General features: G+C 33.5%; 2 protein-coding genes across 2 annotated transcripts in view; both read left to right on the top strand.

The window, feature by feature from the left end:
- The window catches only part of LOC128163320 (uncharacterized), a 100,422-nt gene extending 98,652 nt beyond the window's left edge, over positions 1–1,770 (top strand). The window contains exons 7-8 of the mRNA XM_052826887.1: positions 44–183; positions 1,679–1,770. Of these exons, the coding sequence (XP_052682847.1) occupies positions 44–183; positions 1,679–1,770 (232 nt within the window). The remainder of the gene's footprint in view (positions 1–43; positions 184–1,678) is intronic.
- Positions 1,771–15,341: 13,571 nt separating this feature from the next.
- Positions 15,342–19,591, top strand: LOC128163854 (ankyrin-1-like). Its single transcript, XM_052827526.1, has one exon. It carries the CDS (start codon positions 15,713–15,715, stop codon positions 19,529–19,531), a length of 3,819 nt encoding a protein of 1,272 aa, XP_052683486.1. The 5' UTR covers positions 15,342–15,712; the 3' UTR covers positions 19,532–19,591.
- Positions 19,592–21,312: the final 1,721 nt, after the last annotated feature.

Genomic DNA, 21,312 nt, shown 5'->3' with positions numbered 1-21,312 from the left:
AATGATAGTAAGAATCATTAGTATTGATTTTAAATGTTTACAGCTCTCTAAACACTACTCGCCGTCCGAAAACAACAGAAAATAACCAGGATGACTGGTTTTGGGTCGTGATTGTTATAGGAATCGTTGTTGTTATTGTATGTGCTTCATTCTGCATGCTGTACTTCTACCGTAAAAAAAGAGGTGAGTCTGTTTAAGATATATAGAGAGAATATTACCATATTACATTGTAAACTTTTCAGCAGTACACCCTAATTTGTCCGAGACACCAATATTAGCCAGAGGGCCAAACAAAATACGAAAAAGTCTGCCACACTTCAAAATTGTTGTTATTAAACTTGTGATATCGCGATTAATATTGAATTGATTATACAATAGGTATTGTTTTAGGACCAAAATTAAAAAGAGGTACAATGTGTCATCTAATGACAAATACAGTATAAGTATCTAGGCCATAAAAATCGTGTGTTTAAATATGCATTGATTAATATTCTGAAGCGGAAAAAATCAGAGGAGTTCCACAAGGGGTGTGCTATTATTACTTATTAGGTTCGTTACTGACTGTTTACAGAAATTTGTGGGGTCGGTACAGTCCATAGAAGGCGAGGCTTCTATGGACTTTACCGACCCCACAAATTTCTGTAAACAGTCAGTAACGAACCTAATAAGTGTTTTGTTTTGTCAAGGACCTACAGTTTGATATGTAAACAAACAAAAGATAATATATAATGATTAAATTCATAGCTTAATTCTCTAATTGTTTACCTTCCTCGTCAGTTGTGTGTTTGTGCAAACCTCGATGCTATTGTAGGATCTTAATATTACGTGTAAAAAATCAGCTCAAATAACGTTACGTTCGCCATGTTGCCGTTTAAATTTTAACGTTTGCCCTGTAAAGAAATGTATGAGGCAACCACGTGTCGCGATTCATCCAATGACGTCGAGACATTCTAGTCCGAAGCAAAACAAGGATCCATATAAGACTGATAATGGATTTATGAAGTAATCAGTATCACATATGCAAAAACCTTGTATTTTAAAACTAAGTATAATGATATGATATAAAATTACATGTATTATTCATTTATTTAATATTGATGAAGACTTATAAACATTTCTGGAATTCTAGAATTTTCCAGAAGCAACAGAGGCACTGAAAAAGAAAGAAGTAGTGAATTGGAAGAAGGAAAATCACTTATCACTAAAACTGAAAAAGAGAATATAATTTGTTGTTTTAAAGGTTGTTTTAAAGGTAAGAATGCAATATCCTCATTACCACCGTAAAACGTAAGGAGTTTAATTTTTCTTAACTATAATATTAAAATGAAATAAAAACATATTCTTTTTTTATAAACCATAAAGGTCACAAATTATATACTAGTATGATATACAGTATTTAAAATTTCAAAGGATATCATATGAATCACATAAATAAATCTAAGTGATACATGTAATATCTCACAGTCAAAAAAGTGTGTACGGGTAAAATTTCCAGTAGACAATTTGTATCTTGTTTTAAAATACCGGTTAAATGAATTGTTAAAAAAGAATCACTTATTGCAGGCACTGCAAATGAGAAGAAAGATTGTTCAAACAAAGGTAAGATTATAATAACAACAAAATACTTTGCATTATTAGGAATTCAATCTTTTAAGTGTTTTTCTTAATTCTTCTCAAGTTTTAGAGCAGTTGTTAGAATGCATGTTACGTGTGTGTATGGGGTCGGGTGTGGTTGGGACAGTAGATGGTGGAGGGGCGTACTCGTATTGATGAACATACATATAGACTGACCATGCTGACACTGCATTAATAGGGCCTTTTGTTTTTCAACGAACGACTCGTGTATCTTATCCCTTTTTTCGCATTCTTAGTTTTTTCAAAAGAATTCTGCATACATGTTTTAGAGTTTTATTGGTTGATTTAAATGAAATTATCTGATCGACAATGAAATGAACCTTTACGGATAATTCTTGTTGATGATTTCATTTCCTGTCTCTAGATATTTTGGGTTTTCGGAGTTTGTAAGGGGTATTTTGTACAGCAATCAACTTCTAAAATATGAAAATTATAAAGCTCATTTTGGCAGAATAAATCTAAAATATTCTAAATAAAAAGTTTGGAAGCTCGGAAAGGCATCTAATCCATAATGTAATCATAACTGGGATCCACTCCGAGTCTCAATTTTTAAATAATAATTTTGACAAATAGGCATAATTATATTATGGTCGTATGTTACGTAATAAGGGGTTTTCAGGGGTCAAATGCAATTGCTAAATCTTTAATCAATGTTTATATCTGTGAGGTTTTTTAGCAGAGGCTGCTCAAAATAATGTGCTGATAAGAAAGTAAGCAGTTTGTCAGGAATTGGTAAACAGAATGTGTGTAATACCACAAGATCTTTTATTTTATATCACAAAAAGGGATTGACCCTTATAAGTGACCAAAAAGGATATAAATTCCTCATTTTATAGCTTTTATTCAATCAATAGTACGTAAAACATTACATTATAGGCTAAGACAAGGATTTTATACATCTATCTGTCTTATGACCCTGCCCTTTGACAAAGAATCATTTTACATTGTCACCACGTGCACACCCTTTAACTCAACAACCGTCTATATGATAATTGCAAGGGTAAAAAACCGGATTTTTTTAGTAAATTAGTTTAATTAGATTTATTAATATTCCAAAATTCAAAACAAAATATGCGATTGAAATATTATACAATTCGATAAAATGCATTTTAAAATTTCATTTATTTAAAAAGGCAAATGACAACCTTCGGAAATAATATTTTTAACAAAACCTGAATTCATAATTAATATATGTAAAAGTTGTTTTTGGATTTGGCCAGAACATAATTCAGCATTTTTTAAAAATTAAAAACCCCCTATTTTTCAAAATGTCTGGTTGCGGTATTGTTTCCAGGCAAAAGCAAAGTGATTTTCTCAAGGATGCACGTGGAACTATGCTCTCTATGATATTGTCCATAGTATGTCCAAAATCATCGTAACCGCCACGTTTTGATGATTTTTGTCATGGAAATATATACATATTCCTGTCAAAGAAGGACATTAACTTTTAAAATTGGTGAATAAAATTTAAAAATGTTCATTAATAAGTTATCTCTTTTTACGTTGAAAAATTCACAGCAACGAAAAAGCTCGAAAATTGAGTCACCTTTTTTTATCTGTATAAATTTCGCAAATTTTCTGTGTAATTTAAAAAAAAAATTAAACGGTTTGCCCTTTAAGTTAGGCACTATAAGTACTTTTCAGTCTTTAACTAATTTATCTTTACTGAGCAGTATTTTGTATTTGAATTTACAATCTTTGAGCAACATTTTTCATTGTGCAACTTTTATTTGCACTGTACCATATTTAAAATTATGTGTTACGCAATTAGGGGTTTCAAGGGGCCAGAACTACAAAACTATGGTCAGAAATATCTAAAAATGAAAAATATTTTGAAAAGCAATAGAGAAAAAACCTCGGATTAATGTTCTTACCAAAATACTACCTTTACTATTTAGTCCATAGCCCTGGCAAGGGGTAAACGGATCTCTAAAACACTATTGTTCAGATATATCAATTCATTAACACTTGCTGAACCAAATTAAGTCCATGTTCCCGAGACCTATTATTTAGTATCAAGCCAGAAAAGGGACTGGCTCTTTAAAGTTTGCGCCAAGAGGTCTCCAAAGTTTTAATCATAATTTTTAACTTCTCGATAGCTATACAGTGTGGCCTCAGATATCCAGACGCCAGATAACCGAACGCTTCAGTTTAGTGATGATTTTATTTGAGAACAATTTTTTTAAACGTTATATGATATTGTCTCATTTATCCGGAATTTTGCGTTCCAGATCCGGACAGTATGTTTTTTCTTCAAAACACTGTTCTACTATCAATCTTGCTTTATTTTACCGGACGGTAAAATTTGATGATAGCCCGTTCAATACAATTAAGATTACGCCTGCCAATTAAGTTTCACACCATTTTTATGTGCTTGAACCTCATGGGTAGCTTGTATAAACACTGATTTTCAAAATCACTTTCAAAATCATCGATAGTGCTGGCAAACAGAATAAGTCACGCCTCACAGCACATGGCTAGATATCTTAACCTGTGCACGTGTTAAGTGCCTTCGCTTTTTAGCTCAACTAAGGTGAAAGCTCAAGTGAGCTATTCTGATCACATTTTGTCCGTCGTCCGTCTGTCCGTCTGTACACATTTTACATTTTGAACTTCTCTAAAACCGCTTATCCAATTTCAACCAAAGTTGGCACACAACATCCTTATGGTACGGCAAATAAAAATTGCAGAAATGAAAGATCTATCTTTATTCAAAGCTGAGAAAACCCCGAAACTGTAGAAAAAGAGGGTGCATTTTTAAAAATCTTCTGCTCAAGAACTACTGACTCAATTTTAACATTTAGTTTAGTTTAGCATAATTATCTTTATGGGAAGGAAAATATAAATTGCAAAAATTAAAGGCTAATTCTTGTTTCAAATTTGAATATTTTACGGAAATGATAATAGGTACGGTACTTTAACAACTAAAATACAAATTCTAATGATAATACGGTATGGTTTTTGCGTAAAAGTTGATTACTCCAATGTGTTTTAGGCTAATTGTAAGTATTTTCTCGTCTATTCAGTCTAAACGGAGATTAATTTTGCTGATGGAAATAATAAGTGCGTGTACATGTAGCAGAGACATAATTAATTGTTAGCTCACCTGAGGTGAAATATACAGAGAAATATCTTTAAAAATATTCTTCTCAAAAATCAATCGGCCAAGTAGTGTAGATTCAAGCCTGTCAAAACCGTGATAACCCGGGGTACGGTGGGGCCCCAATGGGGGATCAAATTTTTAGATACAAACGTATAGAGAAAAATCATTAAAATCTTCTTTTCAAAAAACCAGTTAGCCAGAAAAGCTATAAATTGTGTGGAAGCATCTTCAGGTAGTGTAGATTCAATGTTTTTTTTTCAAATCACGATCCCCGGTGGTAAGATGGGGCCACAATGGGGGGTCGAAGTTTTTACATAGGAATACATACAGAAAAATCTTTTCAACAAAAACCAGTAGGCCAGAAAAGCTGTAACTTGTTTGGAAGCATCCTCAGGTAGTGTAGATTCAAATTTGTTAAAACCATGATCCCGGGGGTAGGGTGCGGCTACAATGGCTGGGTCGAATTTTACATAAGAATACATAGCGAAAAATCTTTTTAAAATTTTCTTCTCAAAAACCATTTGGCCAGAAAAACTGTAACTTGTGTGGAAGCATCCCCAGGTAGGGTTGATTCATTCTAGGTTTTTCAAACCATGATTTCAGGGGATAGGGTGGGGCCACCATGGGGGGGGGGGTCAAATTATGTGTAATTCGGTATTATCTCTACGTAATAGTTGATTAATGCAACATGTTCTATTAAGATGTACAGCAATTTAAATCTAAACAGAGATTGTTCTCCTTGCTAGAAATATATAACTAAAGTATATATATGATGAAAAATAAATTGAGTTTTCTCTTTGTTTTAGTGCAGTTTTCTCTTGATTTAATTGTTTAATTTTACTAATCTGAGAGTCAAGCTTCGAGTTATTAGCAAGATACAGAGCTTTGCGCACAATGCTTCTATTTGTTTGTATACAAAGCTGAGGTCATCCTTTGGTTTGTTTATATTTTAAATGCAGCTATGCTGAATAGGAAATACCAAGTTTAAAATTCCTAAGTTGAATGTAATAAACTTATGTGAAAAAAATGACTCAAACCAAGCTATGTATCTTGCTTATGATTCTTCGATTGACACTGAAATGTTGGTTAATCAATAGAAATGTCTTGCTAAAAGGATGATATGATGTAATTACTTTCTGGTGCCCATTCTTCAACGATGAATTGCATAAAATCTACACACTTTTTTGATAGATTTTTAACACAAGTAAATGAAAACAATGCCTTCTACACAGTTTCCATAGGCCTGACACATTATTATTATGAGGATAAAAGCATTATCGGTGTTCTTAAAAAAATATTGCAATGGAAAATCATCTTTGTTTATACACATTTGTTGTTTTTGATAAAGATGAAAGTAATGGATGGGCCTTGGTACAATAGAGCGACATGTCTGCCAATACATTAATTTGAATTATAGCTCTTTAACATTTGTAACAACATTTTCAGTTAAGTTTATTTTCTTCAATCAAGTGAGTTAGGATATGAAATTAAAGGTCATACGAAATGAATTCATGCCTGGTAAATGACAATCGTCTATAATGGAGAAGGTCAATTAAATTTTTCAATGTTTTTAATTTGAGGAATTGAGCGCATTCATTCTGGTGCATTCAGGTACACTTTTCTTCTTTCACATAAAATACAATAAGTAGCAAGTAGTGGAGGGAGAAAAATGTACCTTTATGCCCTCATGTATTTTAATCGTTTTATAAAGTGATGGGGGGGGGGGTAAATAAAGGGAACTGGAAGTTAACCGTGAACACCAACTGAAAAAATTATATATGATAAGAGTTAAATTTGGCCCCCATGATTAGCCATTTTTTAAATGTTTCTGGTACAACAAAATGTTATGTTTTATTTTAGAAGAGTTGATGTAAACGATATTTTTCCCATAATTGTTTTTATTTATTTGCACTTAATGGCAGCATATGACGTCAGAAGTGACGCTATTTCTATAATTCAATAAAAATCAGCCAAACAATTGACATTTGTCTTACATTTTTATGAATTGGAAATAAAGAGCATATGCTTGAACAAGGAACACTTTTGTCACTTATTAGCCTTGGCTAGCTAGATACATCTCTGATTAAAATGTTTTGTTTGTTCAAGTATGCGCTCTATGTTTTCTTAAAGAAAAACTGCTTGAAAACAAGCTGTTTTATGCTAAAAATGCAAAAATGGCGGTAAAAGGTTGTCTTTACGATGTCATATTTCTCAATTGTGGGCAGTTGAATCAAAATGAACATTATGTTAAAACATCATATATATATATATATATATATATATATATATATATATATATATATATATATATATATATATATATATATATATATATATATATATATATATGTACATATATATATATGTACAAGGAAAACAAAGAATTAGAGTAAAAAGACGATGTTCATTTTAGGGGGGCATTTTAGGCCCATATCATATATAGTCCTTTAGTTATTTATATTGCATATGATCTTTTTTTCGGTAAAAATGGTATTCCATGAAGTTAAATATGTCAAAGATTAAGTATATGCAAAAATAAGTGACAATTCGAATATTCATTTTTGGTTAATCTACCGAGAGGTCACATGGCACAATATCCTATGAACGCCCATATAAAGCCAGTGTTGCTCAGGTGAGCGATGTGGCCCATTGGGCATCTTGTTTATATATCCCTGTATTTCAAATAAAAAATGTGCTTACGAAATCAAGAAAACTGAAAACTTTTTCATAACTACTGTTATCTACCTATTCAAACGTTATTTTAATACGAATTGGCTCATGAAAAGATTAAGTCAATAACGGAAGTACAGGAAGAAAACAAAATGAAAGCATGTCAACGCATGGGAATTGCATTGGTGGATCATGCAATTTTCCAACTAGTAAACGTTAATTTTTACATTAAATTGACTTTCTTATAAGACTAGAAAAAAAATTTAAAAAATAAATAAATTATTGTGGAAATTGGCATGTCTAGAAATAGATATTTGAAAACATTACGTACATGTAAGTGGGCACATATCTACGAAAGCCGAGAAGGATCATTCGAGATTCGAGATTCGAAATACGAGATTCGAAATACGAGATTCGAGATTCGAAATTCGAGATTCAATATCTAAATTAACCAATCAAATCAAGGATCTGAAAATATTTATCCTAGCGACATCAAAATGTTCTAAATAAAATCATACATACATGCTCTTATATACAAATAAATGCTATGTTCACTTCTCCCTACCTAACTAAATAATTATTTGCATTTACTTTTACACAGAATATCTAAGTAGACTAGTAATAATGCAGTGTGCTTCGCGGATCTAAGTGATTTTGTTTGCCCTGGTGCATTTCCACCTGATGTGTTTGAACCCTAAGGTATTTCACCACCAGTAATAGTTTAAAACCCGGGTTTATTCACCCCTTTTGTGTACAAATGCGGTTATGGTAGAGAACTTCATAAGCGTAGCTAATTTTTTCTGTAGGGGGTCCTAGGCCAATTTTAAAAAATTTTGCTATGTAAATTTAAGAAGCTCCAATTTTCCCGAGGAGGGGGTCCAGATCCCCTGACCCCCTCCTTTCTAGATCCCCGCATGAAGATTAGTACATGTATCTAAATAATCTAAATATAAATAATCTGTCCTGTTTCACTAATAAATATAAGCATTACTTATCGTTTTTATGTATGCATACAGTGATACACTAGTACTATGATTATAAACAAATCATTGAGATATTATCACATCATACGGAATTATTAATAAATACAATTTTTGTTTCCTTTTCCTCTGTAAACAACTTATTATGAGTCTTACTTTTGGAAATGTTTTCAATATAGAAGGATACTTACTCTCTACAATTAAAGGTAGGGATGATAGGGTGCCAATTTGTTCACATTGCCGATTTCTTGTGCAGAGAACAGTAAAACCCTTTATTTGATTGTGCATGAATATTTCAAAATTAATTGTTGTACATATATTTTGTTATAATTCATTCATTGATATATCAACAAGAAAGAATAAAAGCATATGTTTCACAGCCAAGTTAAGTTTCTCTGTAGTTTCCTACCCCCCCCCCCCCCCCCCCGCACCAAAATTGACAATAATTACATATAAGTCATACAAATGTTTAGTTTTTTTGTAAGTAACTCTCTAAAGATGTAAAAAAGCACTGCAAACAAAGATGTGTGTATTCAATATACTACTACATTACACTTAGACAGATGAAATGTAATCAGGATGAAGCTACAAGGGGTGAGTGGTGCAAATTTACCAATTTGTCGCCATACACACAGAACACAAAATAAAGAAACTGTGAGTGGTGTGTGGAATGCATAAAAGATGGCGGCAAATTATCTCAAATAATCAGTGCAGAAACCCATAAATAGGCTGTTATTTGTTACATATCCTGCAAAAACATTGATAAAAAATGTTATCGTCCCATAACATAGCCGATTAAGTTAATGTGTACATATGGTCAACGTACATGTAATTCTAATATACAAGAAGGCGGACGCATCAGGCGGGGATCCAGAAAATTAAATTTCAAAAATGATCGGTTGAATTACATTAAATGCTTTGAAAATTGTTTTAAACTATCGCACGGGTCAAAATGCGTGATAGAAGCTATGTACAGTGTAATTGGAAACTTTCATTTTATATCAATATGTAGTATTACCTATTATAACAAATGAGAGTATAGCACAACTGCCACAAGCAATACATGTCCTTTACCGGCACCACCTCCCTCCCCATAAAAAAATGAAACAATTGTCGTTTTACTTGCTAAAATGTGTGTGGTTCAAGATTTTTCTAAAGGACATACCCGATTAGAATTGAAAAAAAGAGCCGTACGTTTAACACTAATTTTGTCAAAACTTTTAGATTCATTTGGTTATATTTTGGTCCATTTGGGTAAATATATGCACCAGCGCAGCTCTAATTTATATATAATCAGGCCATAAATTCAAAATATTTTCAAAATTAATAGCTTTAAATCCAGTGGATGAAAGAAAAGGAAAGCAAGTCGAACTCGATGAGTGCTAATACCTGTGTTGAATGAATGGTACAGTAGGATATGCGCAAAAAAGTCCCGTCTACTCTTTCCTACCCTATAATCATTGGAATATTAAATCCGATTATAAGAGTCAAATTAAAAATCAAGTACGGATATGTACCTGTTTATCAAAAGTAAAACTACTCATAATTTATCTACAGTGCATCGTTATGGAGCTACACAGAAAGTTTTATATTAATTTGCCGAGCCAAATAAAAAAAACCTGGAAAACGAAGAGAAAACAAAGTGGGGACAGAATAACTGACAAATAAATTAGGACTATATAGCCCCCCCCCCCGCCCCCCCCCTTTTGAAATTTTGAAATGTGTATACTGAAAATAGATTATTGGCGTATAACATGCGCACACAATTTAAAGAAAATTTCATGTTTTTTTTATCATTTTCGCTAGCTAATGTAAGACATCACAAATACCCCAAGCCCCCTCACGGAAAAGGAAATGCTAGGTGATGAGAGAGAGAGAGAGAGAGAGAGAGAGAGAGAGAGAGAGAGAGAGAGAGAGGAGATGTAAATCACAGGTGCGCTAACACCGTTAAAATTAAAGCTTGCTAGTTGGTCTGCCCTACCCTAGCTACCTCCTCTCTTTTCTCGTTTTAGAGGCTTAATTATTGTCTATATATGCTTGTAACAAATCAAATCAATTTCAACAATTTCAAATTCTAAATCAAACTGAATTTGACACTACAAAACTCTGTCTGTCTGTCTGTCTGTCTGTCTGTCTGTCTGTCTCTCTCTCTCTCTCTCTCTCTCTCTCTCTCTCTTTCTCTCTCATATCGACAATGGCATTGCCATACCCTACAATACACTATTCTTATCTGGATTTTTGTCTTTGAGGTTGTAAATCATTATATCTTCTATGGTTTAAAACTTTATCATAACCTATATTTTGACATGTCGATTATTTTTTTGAGTTTCGTTTCATAGCTAAACATTTAGATTAAACAGATCTTTCTTCGCGAGCCGATTTTGACACAGTTGGGGCGAATACACTTCGGGTTAAAATTGTTTGGGGGGAAATACATACAGGGCAAACAGAACCACTTAGATTCGCAAAGCCAACAGTGTTATTTCTAATTTAATTGTTTATACTGTGTGGAGTTAATTCATCAATGTTAATTTAACCATTTTATAACCACTATATAAGAGCTATTAAGACATTTATTTGTAGGAAAGAGCATGTACGAATGATCTTTATTTAGAACAGTTTGATGTTGCTAGGATACAGGTTTCAGATCCATGATTTGATTGGTTAATTTAGATATTGAATCTCGAATTTCGAATCTCGAATCTCGTATTTCGAATCTCGTATTTCGAATCTCGAATCTCGAATGATCCTTCTCGGCTTTCGTACATATCACACTTAAACACAAATAATTTAGCTAGTTTCTGTTATCATTATAGTCCGGTTAATTTTTCCTTACAAAATAATAATAATACAAAGCGGAGTACTTTATATCTAAAAATGTTCATTTCAACGGACAACTCTATAATGTGTTGCTATTTAGTATGAAGGGCAAACCCCTCCCCCCTCCCCCCCCCCCCCCAACCAAATCAACACTGGGAGCCATTGTATACATATACATTCATCATTCATAACAACAATAGACACATTTCAGATATCCGGACGATGCACCTATCCGGACGATTTGACTAAGGAATTAGGAACAAAAGGGTCAGGATAACTGAGGATCGATGTACACATTAATAACAATATATCATGTGAAATTAAATACACACATATCAAGCTTTATTTTGACATTTAATAACCTTACTTTCAGTCATTAATAATTAGAACCATATTTACATTTTTGAAAATCACATCGCTGTCAAAATAAAAAGACTATTACTAGCAGAGGCATGTTTAAAGTTGTTCACTGCTTGCATTCACTGTATAAAACTTGTTAAACAAAATATTTCATTTTTTGAAGTTAATTGAAAAATCAACATTTGGCAAAATCTTTAAAAATATCATAACAAATTACTGATGAATCTGTTTTAAAATATAAGTATACATTAATATAACTGTAATTTTATAAAAACAGAAAGTTACAGTTTCATAATGAATTCATAATGAATGCAAATACAAATACATGTATTAATGAATAAAGCAAACCTCTTATATTGAAAACAAAATTTCAATAATGTGCCATTGACAAAATGAACAAAATTAAGAATTGGTTATTGATTATAACTTTTACAATTAAAACACATTAACAAACTGTGACAATGCATTAACCTGCATGAGAGAATGTGAATTACTGGTAATCACTCTTTCTCACACAGTATAGACGGTTCATTATCACTGTCATCAACTTCCACTGGTACTGGAATGTCTTGCGCATCAGTAAATACTTACTCCAATCACGCTTTTGATCGAAAATCTTGTCAGTGAAACGCCCTAATCCAGCTACCATATCAGAGCTGTGTCGTGGGGACATGCTCCAACAACGCGAGATCAAACTTTACACTGTCAATACCAAATGACCACATTTACTGGATTATATTGAATCCATACTCTTTAACATTTTGACGAAATATCTCTGATGCCATCTTCATCTACATGTTCCCGAACAATTTTATCTGATAAAAACATATGGTTAGATTGGAAGCTCTTCTTCTGTTCATCGTGAAAAATCTGACACGAAGGTTGCAGTTATTTATTCCCATTTGCAAGAACGCCTGTAAAGTCCTTCAGACATTATTTTTTCCGGAAGTAATTTTTTTCGTTTTGGAAAGATATACCATTTTAGAAGCAACTTGTTCTTCCATTACAGCATCCTTTGTTTCAAGTTCTGGCCAGTGTCTCATCATAATGGCAAACTCGTTTTAACATAGTCTGTTATGGAAAGAATTTGACTGTTAGGCAACCCACGGTCAAGATATTTTCAGAGTTTTAACCTTCCATTAACAGACTCCACAATCAATCTTATTTTTATGACCATTCTTGTGATGTTGCTTTCTTTCACAAGTAGTTGAGATTTTCCTTTTTGGACATACGACGCCATTTCAGCTCGTATACAAAGTTCCTAAAGAAGTTAAAGAGAAATTCTAGAACTCAATCTACTATAAGGACGTCGTCTTCACTCACGCATTGTTTGAACTTATCAGTGTCATTCCAAATAATGTAATTCAAAACATGAGCATGATTATTTTTGGCATCACTGAAGTACGGACCAATAACACTGATAATCTAGCCAGTTGTAGATACAAAGAACATTGGCTTTACCAAATGCTTATGCTTTAACACTTTCGTTGGAATTTGAACTGGGAGCTTTTTTTGTACATAGATATAGGTTCCATCTGCAACCAATATTGCTGGGAACATGCTTTGTCCATATAATGATTGTGCCAACTTTGTTGTATGTGATGAAATTATTTCGTCCCTTGTGCATGGTTTGCTGGAAGCCAAGATATGATGGAACAAAGTTTTTTAAGAGGTGTTTTCTAGCAGATGAGACAGAACGCCGGACAGATTCTCTTCCCAAATTAAATAAAGAACATAAAATTTTGTTTGGCATTCCAAACTTTAACTACGTAAGAACTATCCCCAGACATGTCCGTACACTTCGAGTGCGAGAATTTCTTAAGGTTCCTTTCTGAATGATTCCACACAGGTCATAAAAAATGTTGCGGGTTTGTCCGGTCAAGTTTAAAATATCTGCATCAGAGAGATAATTTCTGTTGTCAAAATCCATGCGCCTCCGATTTCCTCTTGAATGTGCAATGTCACGTATTTTTATTGATAATTCCATCAAACCTGAGTGATTGAAATCTGATTTTGCTCGAGATTGAGAAATCTGTTAGACCGACGATTATGACAAAATAGTCAGACAAATGACCTGGAAAGCATCTTGCCCCGAAAGGAAGTAAGGTAAGTTTGTCCAAAAACAATGGAACCTATCACTTGCAAACAACACACTGAGAGTGGCTTCCTCAAGCTGATGGTATTGGTAAGGTAATGTTGGGGGTGACTTTTTTGGCTTACTTGTTAGGTGGTGCATAGTCAGTGTCCTTCCTCGGTACGCACAGAAAACGATCTGGGTCTGTGTTGTTAGATTTAGCTATACAATCTCCCGGGAACATCGCACTCTACATTTGTTGCAAATAACACTTCCAGGGGAAAATAGATTTGCAGATTCAATGAAGAATTTCTGTTGTAGAAACTTGCAGAGCTGCTTGTTATTTGGTCAATCTAATTTCCGTGTGTCTCTGGTCTTTGGTCCTGAAGAACTAAGTACACAGCTGTAGAACTTTGGTGCTGACATTTTGAGAATAAAAAAATGTCAAGTACTTTGTTTCTTTTTTTTTACTTTCTTAAAAACTTACATTTTCATATTTAACATTCATATTATAGAGTGAAAATGAAATTAATGTTCTTGTGATTTATCCATTGGGCTTTAAAGACAAAAACATGTGAATTATTTACAATAAGCCATTAAACATTACAAATGACTGAAAAAGATTGAATATTTAAGATTTGAAAAAAAAAAGATATAACAAATTTTCACCTGCCAGCGGATTCGAACCTTCCCCAAAATGTCACTGGTGTTAACCACTCGACTACATTGTACATTGAAAACGAGTGATAAATATTAATACTAATAATTGAAAGACACTGTGATTGCACGACATTGGTAGCATACGACATTATTCCATTGTGTTTATTTATTCTAAATTATAAAAAAATACTTGTTTAAGTGCAGAAATGTAAAGGGTTGAGCCTTCTTTTACGAAAATATAGGAAATTTATTGACTTTACACTGAGTTGTTATTACCTCCACAAGCATGTGCCAAAAAGAGTTTTTGCTGAATCACTTATTACATCTAAATCAACTAAATGGCAGTTGATGTCATCAAAAATGTATTTTCCCTGAAATAAATGTACATTTCTAGAAAGAACACATTACTATTACAGAAATTTACACGGTTTTTAAATGTATGCCTAAAATTGAGGCAAAAATAGGCCCTTACTGCCTTTTTTTCCTTGACTTAAAACTGTACCTAAGTCTATATTTCATTAGTAGAAAATAACTCCTTTTCCCTACCCCATTGTGGTCCCACCTTACTTCCAGGGATCATAGTTTGAACAAACTTGAATCTAATCGTTTACCTTTGATGATTTTTCATACAAGTCGCAGCTTCTCTGGCTAGTTGGTTTTTTAAAAGAAGATTTTTAAAATATTTTCCCCTATATATACCTATGTAACATTTTGTTTCTTTGGAGAAATGTATTTTCTGTGTGTTGTATTACATTTCAGAAAGCGAAACAATATTTCGAGTTCTTCTACTTTATTTATTTTTATCCTTTAGTATAGCGATGAGCGAATCAAAAAAGTCGGGAACTAATGTGAATGTTATCGGAGATGAAAGTAAAATAATGCATAATTATGAATTTAAGTCAGCTTTAAGCTCAGTATTATTATTTTTAGAGCTTGCAATCTTAAGATACAATCTATTTAGTCTTTTTAAGATAGTGGGTCTTCATATAAAATGTTGGACTTCAAATACATCGAACTCTTTTTCTTTTAATAGAATCACCTCTTGACGAAGCTATATTTGAACAATGGGATCAAGAAAACAAATTGTTTTTTTCGACAAACGCTTGCAAAGCTGTTGAAGAAAAAACAAAGAACCAGAATCTGGTGATTGTAACTGGACATTCGGGTTCTGGAAAGTCAGCCATCATTCAACATGTTGCACTTAAATACAGGAAAGAAGGCTGGACTGTGAAACGAATAAAAGATATCGAGGATATAGCGAATGCCCCTTTCATAGGAAACAACTTAACAAATACCCTGTTTGTTTTTAACGACCCACTTGGCAAAGAATCGTTGGATGAAATATTGTATAATAAATGGCAAAGATATGAAGAAGCATTTCCAGCTTATCTGAAAGGAGCCAAACTTTTGATGTCGTGTAGAAAAATTATTTTTTCTGATAAAAAGGTAAAGGGACTTTTTCGTGATATGTCAAACATTGTAGACATCAATATTGACACATTCAAACTAAACGAGGATGAGAGAAGAAGCATTTTAAAAAAGTACAAAATTGATGAGAAATTATCTGAAGAAGATTGTACCGAAATTGTTAAAATAGAAGAGTATTTTCCGTTATTATGTAAATTGTATTCTGAAAAAAATGAATGCAATACGAAGAAAGGATTAACATTTTTTAAAGAACCTGATAAAGTTTTAGCAGAAGAAATAAGAGGGCTCAGAAATACAAAGAAAGAAAAATACTGTGCTTTGATTCTTCTTATTCTTTTTAACAATGATCTCCGCATTGATGATATATCAGGAAACAAAGTAGGAGTAGAAAAATATGAACATGCGTTGAAACGTTGTGGACTGCAGAAAGATACGGCAGCTTATTTGATTAGGGACGAACTTGAATCACTCATAGGATTTTTGGTAAAAAAAATTGAAGACACCTATCAGTTTTATCACGACTTTGTGATGGAAATTACTACTTTTATAGTTGGATCAGATTATCCTCAGACTGTCATAAAATATGCCGATATTGGTTTTCTCCGGACACGAGTAAGATACGATAAAGAAAACGAGACCCCTGATAAGTTCACTATATATCTTAGTGAGCGGCACATCAATAAGCTTGGGTATAGGCTTTTTTCTGACATTTTCGGAGAGCGACTTTTAGATGTAGTCCTCAATCCATGTTTACAAAGCGAAAATGTGAAGAGGGTATTTGAAGAAAAACTCAAAAATAATTCAGAAAAGCAACAAATGTTGCTGAAGAAAATAGGACTTCAAACTGATAAACAGAAACTTCATCTAACATCAAACAATTTGAATTTGTCCAAACTTGCATTCGCGCATTTGGAAAATGAAGTTTCATGCCTCTTTGCTTTGATTGTATTTAGTCACACAGATTTATCGTTACATTGTCTTAAAATTTTACAAGAAAAACAAGTCAATTTAACAGGCTGTTCTTTGTTCCCGGCGGTGTGCTGTAATGGTTCAGTAGAATTGTTTAATTGGTTTCTGAAAAACAATAATGGATGTTTGACGGAAAAATGGGGAGGTCTCTCCCCTATTCACATTGTAACTGTGTTCCATAATTCTGAAATTCTCAAACCGTTGATTATAAATACCACTATCGACGTTAATTTGATGATTGACAAAATCAAAGAACCTAATACTTCAATTATACCAAATGAAAAGGATACAAAAATAAACACAGGTCACAAAACAAATTCAAGTAGAAAGCAGGACAACAATAGACAACTCTTAATAAGTACTAAAGAAGACATAAATCCATGTTTAAAAGATGAAATCACTTCTCTTTGTATTGCTTCTTTTGATGGATGTGATAGCATTGTACAAATTTTACTGAATTGTGGAGCAGAAATTAATCTATGTGAAGAAGACGGAATCAGTCCTCTGCATGTAGCTTGTCAAAACGGACATAATAGTACAGTACGACTGTTACTGAAAAATAAAGCAAACATTAACTTGTGCAAAGGGAGAGGAGCAAGTCCACTTTACATGGCTTGTCAAAACGGACATGATAGCACAGTACAACTGTTACTGAGTAATAGTGCAGACATTAATTTATGCAAGACAAACGGTGTCGGTCCTCTCTATATAGCTTGTCAAAACGGACATGAAAGCACAGTACAACTGTTACTGAGTAATGGAGCAAACATTAATTTATGCATGGAGGAGGGAACCAGTCCTCTTACTGGGGCTTGTTTTGACGGACATGAAAGCACAGTACAACTGTTACTGAGTAATGGAGCAGACATTAATTTATGCAAGACAAACGGTGCCGGTCCTCTCTATATAGCTTGTCAAAACGGACATGAAAGCACAGTACAACTGTTACTGAGTAATGGAGCAGACATTAATTTATGCAACACAAACGGTGCCGGTCCTCTCTATATAGCTTGTCAAAACGGACATGAAAGCACAGTACAACTGTTACTGAGTAATGGAGCAGACATTAATTTATGCAACACAAACGGTGCCGGTCCTCTCTTTATAGCTTGTCAAAACGGACATGAAAGCACAGTACAACTGTTACTGAGTAATGGAGCAGACATTAATTTATGCAACACAAACGGTGCCGGTCCTCTCTATATAGCTTGTCAAAACGGACATGAAAGCACAGTACAACTGTTACTGAGTAATGGAGCAGACATTAATTTATGCGTGGAGGACGGAACCAGTCCTCTTACTTGGGCTTGTTTTGACGGACATGAAAGCACAGTACAACTGTTACTGAGTAATGGAGCAGACATTAATTTATGCAACACAGACGGCGCCGGTCCTCTCTTTATAGCTTGTCAAAACGGACATGAAAGCACAGTACAACTGTTACTGAGTAATGGAGCAGACATTAATTTATGCAACACAAACGGTGCCGGTCCTCTCTTTATAGCTTGTGAAAACGGACATGAAAGCACAGTACAACTGTTACTGAGTAATGGAGCAGACATTAATTTATGCAACACAAACGGTGCCGGTCCTCTCTATATAGCTTGTCAAAACGGACATGAAAGCACAGTACAACTGTTACTGAGTAATGGAGCAAACATTAATTTATGCATGGAGGACGGAACCAGTCCTCTTATTGGGGCTTGTTTTGACGGACATGAATGCACAGTACAACTTTTACTGAGTAATGGAGCAGACATTAATTTATGTGAAGAGGACGGAATCAGTCCTCTCCATGTAGCTTGTCAAAACGGACATGATAGCACAGTACAACTGTTACTGAGTAATGGAGCAGACATTAATTTATGCAAGAAAAACGGTGCCGGTCCTCTCTTTATAGCTTGTCAAAACGGACATGAAAGCACAGTACAACTGTTACTGAGTAATGGAGCAAACATTAATTTATGCATGGAGGACGGAACCAGTCCTCTTATTGGGGCTTGTTTTGACGGACATGAAAGCACAGTACAACTGTTACTGAGTAATGGAGCAGACATTAATTTATGTGAAGAGGACGGAATCAGTCCTCTCCATGTAGCTTGTCAAAACGGACTTGAAAGCACAGTACAACTGTTACTGAGTAATGGAGCAGACATTAATTTATGCAAGAAAAACGGTGCCGGTCCTCTCTATATTGCTAGTCAAAACGGATATGAAAGCACAGTACAACTGTTACTGAGTTATGGAGCAAACATTAATTCATGTGAAGAAGAAGGAGCAAGTCCTCTCTATATAGCTAGTCAAAACGGACATGAAAGCACAGTACAACTGTTACTGAGTAATAGTGCAGACATTAATTTATGCAACACAAACGGTGCCGGTCCTCTCTATATAGCTTGTCAAAACGGACATGAAAGCACAGTACAACTGTTACTGAGTAATGGAGCAGACATTAATTTATGCAAGACAAACGGTGTCGGTCCTCTCTATATAGCTTGTCAAAACGGACATGATAGCACAGTACAACTGTTACTAAGTAATGGAGCAGACATTAATTTATGTTTGAAAGACAAAGTTAGTCCTCTTTATATTGCTTTTGAGAAAAGACATATCAAAACAATTAATGTTTTGCTTAACAATGGCGTAGACACTAGTCTGGCCTGTGGATGGAAAGTCAATCCCGCTTTGGTAGAATGTTTTGATAAACATGACAGCATTGCTGTCTTTTTGCTACAAAAAGACAACATTTCAAAGTACATGTATGACCCAGATTCGTATTTTTCTCTTTTTGTATCATGTCAGGTTGAAAGAGTGACAAGACTGATATTTTAGAGGTAATCTAAATGGTTTTATGATCATATTCTACGTGTATTTATATCATTTTATAAACTGACAAATGGAGCTGTATTCCGTAGGACTGTTCCTAACGAATATTACTAAATAAAGGAGCGGAGTTCATAATATATGAAGTTTGTTAAACTACAATGTACGCAGTCACTATTGAACAACGCAGTCACAATGCAATAATATGACAATGTTCAACACAATGTTCAACACACACGCACGTTCTCATCACCTCGCATTCCTACTATACGTGAAACTCGAATTAAACAAAGTATATAACTATAATATTGTGATTTTAAATATAAAATTAATACCGTGCATATAACTATAAATACCGTGTATATTTAAGAAATAAACAACGTTATTTAGTGAACATGGCGATATGAATAGCAATTGCTCTGTTGGCATATTCCATGATGCGCGCTAGCCCATCATGGGAAATATGCCAGCAGAGCAGTTGCTATTCATAACGCCATGTTCACTAAATAATCGTTGTTTATTACTTATATTTGCATTTTACCACTCGCAAATACCCTGTATTAGCCTAGACCTTGACATTTAGCTATTACATCAAAAGTAAACATTCAGACTGTAATGTATCTTTTTAATTTACATAGATTTGTTAACAGAATCAATGATATGTTATAACAGTAAATCTTTTAAAATGTTAATATACATGTAAGACAGGTTTTAATATTTTAAATATAGTATACAGACGGAGCAATTGCGATTATAGAAAAATAATTGCAGTTCCTCCCTATGGACTTACAGTTGGAAAGAACAATGCATATGCAAATAAAGTTATATGCACGGTATTTATAGTTATATGCACGCACGGTATTTATAGTTATATGCACGGTATTTATAGTTATAAGCACGGTATATATAGTTATATACACGGTATTTATAGTTATATGCACGGTATTAATTTTATATTTATAATCACAATCTCTCTTTTCAACATATAATGTAGTTTTACCTTTAATATTGTGATCTTTAAAACAATGGAGCTGTTTTCTGTAGGACTGTTCCTAACAAATATTACTAAATAAAGGAGCGGAGTTCATAATATATGAAGTTTGTTAAACTACAATGTACGCAGTCACTATTGAACAACACAGTCACAACGCAATAATATGACAATGTTCAACACACACGCACGTTCTCACCACTTCGCATTCCTACTATACGTGAAACTCGAATTAAACAAAGTATATAACTATAATATTGTGATTTTAAATATAAAATTAATACCGCCATGTTCACTAAATAACGTTGTTTATTTCTTAAATAAATACCGTGCATATAACTATAAATACCGTGCATATAACTATAAATACCGTGCATATAACTATAAATACCATGCATATAACTATAAAAACCGTGCATTGATATAAACGTTACTGAATTGAGAACTAGATATTTTTTCTCTTAGAAAACCTTTTCAAATTATTATACTTAGACCATAAATCAATCATTAAAGTGTGAGACCATGTTTCAAAAGACTTATTTTACAATGATCCATTCCGTAGAATGAGGGTGTACAGCCAACTTAATGTCATGATCTCTTAACGATGCACAAGGACAATACTCGTAATAGGACACCACTTTAGTACCTGTTTGGACTCTGCTCTCAGAAACTTCTTATAACTGAGTGAAGTAAATGAATGTGAAATTATACAAGAGACCAACAGACCCTTACGTTTACCTAAGTAGCATTAATATAATAGGTCATACATACATAGACGTGCCAAATATAATCAAAGGCC

This window comes from Crassostrea angulata, chromosome 9 (genome assembly GCF_025612915.1).
Source record: "Crassostrea angulata isolate pt1a10 chromosome 9, ASM2561291v2, whole genome shotgun sequence".
In the NCBI taxonomy this organism is placed as follows: domain Eukaryota; kingdom Metazoa; phylum Mollusca; class Bivalvia; order Ostreida; family Ostreidae; genus Magallana; species Magallana angulata.
The sequence above is the reverse complement of the archived record's forward strand: the minus strand, read 5'-3'. Positions and strand labels throughout refer to the sequence as shown.